This window comes from Echinops telfairi, unplaced genomic scaffold, assembly GCF_000313985.2.
Source record: "Echinops telfairi isolate 266 unplaced genomic scaffold, ASM31398v2 ScPeMD7_30;HRSCAF=105, whole genome shotgun sequence".
In the NCBI taxonomy this organism is placed as follows: domain Eukaryota; kingdom Metazoa; phylum Chordata; class Mammalia; order Afrosoricida; family Tenrecidae; genus Echinops; species Echinops telfairi.
This window is the reverse complement of record NW_022103927.1, coordinates 1,866,074-1,873,408: the sequence shown is the minus strand read 5'-3', so window position 1 is coordinate 1,873,408 and position 7,335 is coordinate 1,866,074. Positions and strand designations below refer to the sequence as shown.

Genomic DNA, 7,335 nt, shown 5'->3' with positions numbered 1-7,335 from the left:
TAACTAAGTCATGAAAAAGAAAGTATTTGAAGACAGTATATTTTTAAATACTGCTCATAGTTTTAGGAAAGAAAAGGCATAAAAGATAAGAAATATCTGAAGATGCAGAAGCATTTTTAATACAAAAATCATCATGTCTAAATGCCAGTTTGGTTCCCAACTACACAGAGACTCTTATCCAGACCCAAGACAAATATCTTTGTCACTCATGTAAAGTGGCAATGCCAACAAAACTTTTTAGTGCTCCTTTTATGTCCTGGTTCCTCAGGCTGTAGATAAAGGGATTCAGCATGGGTGTGACTATGGTGTACATCACGGAAGCTATTGCACCAGCTCTGGGATTTTGGGTACTGGCAGAGCTGAGGTAGACCCCAAGTCCCGTACCATAAAACAGGGAAACAACAGAAAGGTGAGACCCACACGTGGAAAATGCTTTATACTTCCCCCTGGCTGATGTAATTTTCAGAATGGAAGAAATGATTCGAGAATAAGAAAATAGGATGCCAGTGAGGGGAATCACGCCCATCACCCCAGTTGCAATATACATCTCGATGACATTGAGGAGGGGGTCCGAACAGGCGAGTCGAATAACCTGATTGATCTCACAGAAGAAGTGAGGGATCTCTAAGTTGGTACAGAAGGACAGTCGCAACACCAGGAGGCCACGGAGCAGAGAGTCCAGGACACTCAATATCCAGGACACCAACAGCAACAAGCCACAGAGTCTGGGATTCATGATGACTGTGTAGTGCAGGGGGTGACAGATGGCCACAAACCGGTCATAGGCCATTATAAAAAGAAGAAAAATATCCAGTTCTGCAAAAAGGATGAAGAAATACATTTGGGTGAGACAGCCTTGATAGGTGATGGCTTTGTTCTGGGTGTGGATGTTCAGCAGCATCTTGGGAACTGTGGTGGACATAAAGCAGATGTCTATGAAGGACAGATTGGAAAGGAAGAAGTACATGGGGGTATGGAGATGGGAGTCCGTGACAGTGGCCAAAATGATGAGCGTGTTCCCAATGACAGCGACGAGGTACATGGACAGGAACAGCAGCAGAAGGAAAGACTGTAGTTCCTCTTCATCAGAGAGTCCTAGGAGAATAAATTCTGAAATCTGTGTGTGATTTTCTGGTTCCATGTAGCTGGTGTGACTGTCAAGAAAGCAAATAAGAAGGACAATATTTTACAAACACATGGGCATCTTCCACCAGCAGCACTACTACAAATGAGAGTTCTCACCTAAAATACATAAATACAAGTAATGTATTTTACCCATAAAAGTCTGTCTTTTGTCAAAGGATCAGGTTCAGCTTACTATTCAGAGGACTAAAGATGCAGCTATTGTTCCCACCACTGCACCCCCTTCCAAGTTATCAAACTTAAACTTATCCCCATTCATAACCTGACTCACCAAACCAATCTTTTCTGCATGCATATCTCTGAGATAGAATCATCTAACTCCTTGCTCCACAGACTAACCAACATCAGCCACACCCAGAAGATTGTTAGACATTTTCATTATGCTTAGCTCAAGAGCTATAATAAAATTTATCCTAAAAATACTATACGTGTTCCTAATTTTAGTGGGCACGCTTCTAAATGCTTTTGAAGGTCAGAAAATATATTTTCCTATTAAATCAAATAGTTTTGAAAATTTTACTGACCTTCAAATGTTTTATGGTCATACAGATGTCAGTTGGAACTAGACTTCCATGCTTATTAACATAAGGTTGAGAAAAATAACAGATACTATATGTAGACATAAGAGCCCCGGTGGTGCTGTCAGGTAAGTGTTGGACCACTAACCATAGGTGTATAGTTCAAACCCCCTAGCTGCTCCACAGGGGGGTGAAAAAGAAGACTTTCCACCCCTCTAAAATTTGCAGCATCAGAAAATGTACAGCCTTGGAAATGCTGAGTCAGAATCGACTCCATGACAGTGGGTTGAGTTATATGTGTACACAGTTTTGCTTAGAATGGTGGATGCTACAGCACCTATGAATAAAATATTTTCTTCCAATGTTGATCTTAGATATGACTCTTAATGTGCTGTATTTCCACAGTTTCCTAACGTTTGATAATAAGTGTTTATAATAAAGAAATCAATTTCAAAAATAGGATTAAAAATGGTTTTTTTAAGACAATAGGACTTTTTTTTTACTCTACCAAACAAATCCCAGGTGGCTTAATTCATTAATACCATCAGTTGCTCACAAAGTTCAATTACTGTATTTCATGAAATGATAATATAATAAAGAAAATTGTCAACCAGTAGAGAAAAGTGATGACGGAGGTGGGAAGAAAGAGAATACAGAGAGGAGAGATAACAAAAGGATGTGGGTGAATTACTCCCAATGTACGTGACTTCATGCCTGATGACTCACACCTTCTTTTCCTTACTTTACTATTAGAAATGAGAAGTTAAATAAACTCAAGATATCTTCTTATGTTCTTTTTTTGAAATTGTTCTTTCTTTTTTAAAATCATTTTATTGGGGGCTCTTACAACTCTTGTCACAACCCATACATCTATCATTTGTGTCAAGAACATTTGTCCATATGTTGCCATCATCATTTTCAAAACATTTTCTTTCTACTTGAACACTTGGTATCAACTCATCCCCTCCTCCCCCCCATGAACCCTTGATAATTTATATATATACATACATACATGTATTTTATGTCTTACACTGACCGCTATCTCCCTTCACCCATTTTTCTGTTGTCCGCCCCCCTGGGAGGGGGTCATATATCAAAGAGGGTTATATGTTGATCATTGTGATCAGTTTCCCCTTTCTCCCCACACCTTCCCCTTACCTTCCTGGTCACTACTCTTATTATTGGTCCTGAGGGTTTATCTGTCCTGATTCCCTGTTTTTCGAGCTCTTATCTGTGGTAGTGTACATGCTCTGGCTCTCTCTGAAAGCTTTTCTTGACCATGAGCGTAGTAATTAGTACCAGAGAGTGGTGGCAGGCAAGCCTCAGAAGCAATTATTGAAGAGAGCTATTAGAAAGTGGGAAATAAAGCCAGAGGCAGTAGCAAATGATACTGTGAGGATCTGGAGTTTTAAAATTCTACGGCAGTTGGAAAGTCAGGCAAAAGTCTCTTAGAAGGGGGTTGAATGGGGAGTGTAAACCCTAGAACTGTGTTTACTTTTCTAGACCATGTGAAGATATATATATTTAAAAAAAAAGTACCTCCAGGATTTCAGTCAAGATGAGGTCCTTTAGCCAGCTTTGTCAAGAGACATAAGTTTTAAGGAGAGATGTGAGATATTTGAGGGAAATAATCAGACCTAAGGATGATAGAACAATTTGGGAGAGAATTTGACAGCTTTGGATGTTGTCAAATTTGGGGTGGTACAGTACACTCCAGAGCTGACTTGATGCTCCATGGTTAATCTTTAAGAAACCCAACAATTATCTGACTTCACAAAATCAACAACTGTAGCATGACAAAAATCATTAGAAACATTTCTTTTCATTTCCCACTGTCTTTAGGGAGGATGAGGTTGACACGCGTCATAAGTGAGTGCACAACAACTGGTTTTGTTGCATTTTGTAGGAAGACCTGATCTACAGAGTCCTGCTTTCTTTTTTAAGTTGAGCTGACGACAGATCAATATCTTCACCTTTAGAAAAATGGCCTATCACTTATTTGAAATCAATAGGATAGTTGGCATACACAATCAATTAATATAACATTGGAAAAGCCTTACATTCCGAGGTAGATTAACCAATAAGCAAGATAAGCTCATGCTTACCTTGTTTCCTGGATACTCTGTCCCAGTCAGGGATTGTGAATTGAAAAGAAGCTTTGATTCTGTAGAAAGGTGCTGTCAGGTTGGTCGAGAGGTAGATGCCAGCCATACCTAAAAGCAGAATCTTTGTTGTGGTGATAAAAATATGTTAAATTATTCACTACAGAGTGGTCAGGAAAGATAGGTAATCCCATGTTTACCTTCATTATTGTGTAGTACAACCTTGCCTAGATTCCTCTGAATGAGAATGCAGAAAGATTGGAGCACTTCCGAGGAGTAATAAAATAAGATACAAGATGGTAGATGGGGAGGCTGAAGAGGGTAAAACAAAGCCCCGAGGGGGTTTGGGGAAATGAATGATCATTGTGGGGACTTTTCAGACCCTTGAGGAGAAACACTTTCCTCTGTCTCCTTCAGTAAATCATTAGCAAACTATGCATTTCTTAGAAATGCTTGTATGTGTGAGAACTTTTTATAATGAATACAGTGTAAAAGCTGTGTTTTGCATTCAGGATTTAATGAGGTGAACCCTTGATAAATTATAAAATTTTCATCTTAGACTGTCCGCTGTCTCCATTCACCCACATTTCTGTTGTTTGTCCCCCTGAGAGGGCGTGAGTTATACGTTGATTATTGGAATCAGTTCCCCCTTTCTCCCCCTTCCCCCCAAACCTTCCCCCTATCCTCATGGTATCACTACTCCCATTACTGTTCCTGAGGGGTTTATCTGTTCTGGATTCCGTGTGTGGAGAGCGCTTATCTGTACCAATGTATAGATAAGCTTGAGAAGCTGTGATGATATGCAGCTTTCCAATTAGCAGCAGCCTAAAGAGGTTTCTAGATTCTAAGGTAGCATAAGTGGTTCATGGTTGGGTATTAACCAAAAGGTTGATCATTCAAATCCACCCAGCAGCACCACAGGTCTTTGTTCTGAACTCTATACCCATCAGGTTACCACGGTGAAAAAACTATGGAATGTAATTCAGGCTCCATGAGGCCCATGGAGTCCCTTTGGGTTGACCCAAACTCAACTGCAATGAGTCTGAGTTTGGGGAAGGAGAAAACTCTCCAGCACTTGTGGACAATGAGAGGCAAGAGATGGAATCAAAGCAGACGAGAATTAGGAAATTATTCTCCCCGAAGGGTTTGTATGTGATATATACACACCAATGAAGGATTCTAAGAAAGGTTATAAACTCTTTGAAAGGAATAGCCGGGGGCGGTTTGTCTGATGAAGATGTCAGACATACTACCTTGGGCATTAAAAGCACATTGGATTAACAGATGAAAAAAGGGTTGGAAAAAAATGAGGGCATCTCTTTACCTATTGGGTACTTAGGTCTGAAAGTATCTGAGAAGCCTGCCTAGCAAGGAGTTTCTGTTAACAAGCTTCACTACTAAGAAAGAGAGGTCCCTATATAATCACACTACCAGAATCCATCAACTGTCTTTGAGCATAAGTTGAGTTGAGTAGTCTGAATTATCCAGGTAGGACCAAGGCAATCATCAGGTTTCATGTAAGAGAGAAGCAGGAGATCAAACAACGGAAGCAAAGGCAAGGTGATGGCGATGGCAGAAACCAAAGGTAGATTGTGAGCAGCTCAGTGAATAATCCACTACACTACCAGGGTTCCCTCCAAAGGTAGATTGAAGAGCGTAAGAGCTCATGGCCCAAGGAAGGCAGGCAGCCTCCAAAACATAACAACACAAAAAGCCTCTGCCAACAAATCCATTCTGACTCATAGTGACCCTGGAGGACAGAGTAGACCGCCCCTTGGAGTTTCTGAGACTAAATGTTTATGAGAATAATAGCCTCATCTTCCTCCCAGAAAGCACCTGGTGGATACGAACCATCCCTTTGTGGTTAGCAAGCACTTAACCCACTACACCACCACACAGCCTCCAAAACCAAAGCCAAATCAACTGCCACTGAGTTGATTCTAATAGGGACCCTAAGAGGGTTTGTTGAGAAGATAAATCTTTGTGGAAGCAGAGAGCCTTATCTTTCTTGCCTGAAACTGAGCTGTTAGTGGGGTTTGAACCACTGACCTTGCTGTTAGGAGCCCAGCGCCCAAGTCACAATGCCACCAGGGGTCCTTTTAGTTCTCTTCAGTAATTAGAAAATCAAGAAAGCAGATTCTCTCCTAGAGCCTCCAGAAGAAATCAACCCTGCCGACAAGACACGACACTTAGTCTTTTAGCCCAGGAAAACTGACCTCGGACTTCTGGCCTTCAGATCGGTAAGACAATGAATTTGTGATGCACAAATCAACGAATCTCATCATTTATTCTGAAGCAGTAGAAAACTAACCTAGCCTTCAAGCACACAGCTGTAGATGGATGCAGTGGTGGTGGTAACTCAGTTCTACTGAATGGCCAAAGCTGTTCCCTGCTTTTCAATGCTGCTAAATGGATATGAGCGTATCCCCGAAATCAACGTTCATAGTTGCTCTACAACATTCATGATGAGAACGGTAACACAATAACAAAGGATGCTTCTGAAAGCATAGGCGGAAGCTGCTTCGAAACCTTCCATCTTCTGATTGGTCTGAGGAGGTAGAAGCAGGGTACCACTCGGAAGCAAAGTCGGAGGCTGTGGATGGCAAAGCAACTGCTCTTTTGTTACTCGGGACGCTCATGGTTGCAGTGTCCTCAGCGTGTGTCACGACTTTAGAGTAATTGAAAGTGAGTAGGAAATGTCTGAAGGCCATTTGTAACACTGATTTTTCAAGCACTGCCCTTCAGAAGAAACTTGCCAATACTCAGAGACATTATTGGTTGTCCGGACAAGGGCAAGGGCAGCCCAGGGGAGTAGAGATCAGGGATGCTGCTTGACATGCTACAGGGTATTGCACACACCCCAGTTATCCCACAGCAACACCGAATTACCTGTTCCACAATGTGAACACTGCCGTGGTTGAAAATCGCCCTGATTGCATCTATTTCTTGACCTTGCATGCTAAATATTGAAGTCCGTAGAGGTGAAGTTACCTGCTAGGGTCTTCTAAGAAACAATCTCCTATTTCACCAAGTAGCATAGGGGATGATGCTCTGGTTCCCCTCCTGAGAGCAGGGAAACCCATCATCGAGAAGAGGACCAAACCAAGAGGAGAGAATCCAAGCATTTGACACTGTGTTCATGGTGCTTGGGTGTGTTGACTTTGTAAAGAACAAATTATCTGCTGGCCTGCCGAAGGCATCCTTACTCACGTGTAACTACACAGCCAGCATTTGCAGATCCCCAACACTGACAACAGACTCCTGAAGTTGACTAACATCCCTGGTTTGGAATCCTGGTTTCCCACGTCTGAGCAAGGATTTCATAAATCCTGGGTCTTCCTTCATGCATCCTGTCCCTCAGCTATTTCCATTCCTGTACCATGACGCCACTCCCATTCTTTGTGTAAGCAAGCCCTAGCCTGCCTCCAGCAGGGCCAACTCATGGGGCCCAGAGATATTTTTTTTCTCCCACAATGCAAACAGGTTCATAGAATTCCCTTTCTTGAAACACTGGACTGACATTCATTAAATTCAGAAATTAGCCACAATTCTGTAGTCTCAAATATAGTACA

At 41.7% G+C, this 7,335-nt stretch overlaps 1 protein-coding gene across 1 annotated transcript in view; it reads right to left on the bottom strand.

The window, feature by feature from the left end:
* Window positions 1-202: 202 nt before the first annotated feature.
* LOC101639599 (olfactory receptor 7A10-like) overlaps window positions 203-7,335 on the bottom strand; it is a 9,086-nt gene continuing 1,953 nt past the window's right edge. The window contains exon 2 of the mRNA XM_004715545.2: window positions 203-1,166. Coding sequence (XP_004715602.1) covers window positions 203-1,141 — 939 coding nt within the window. The 5' untranslated portion in view covers window positions 1,142-1,166. The remainder of the gene's footprint in view (window positions 1,167-7,335) is intronic.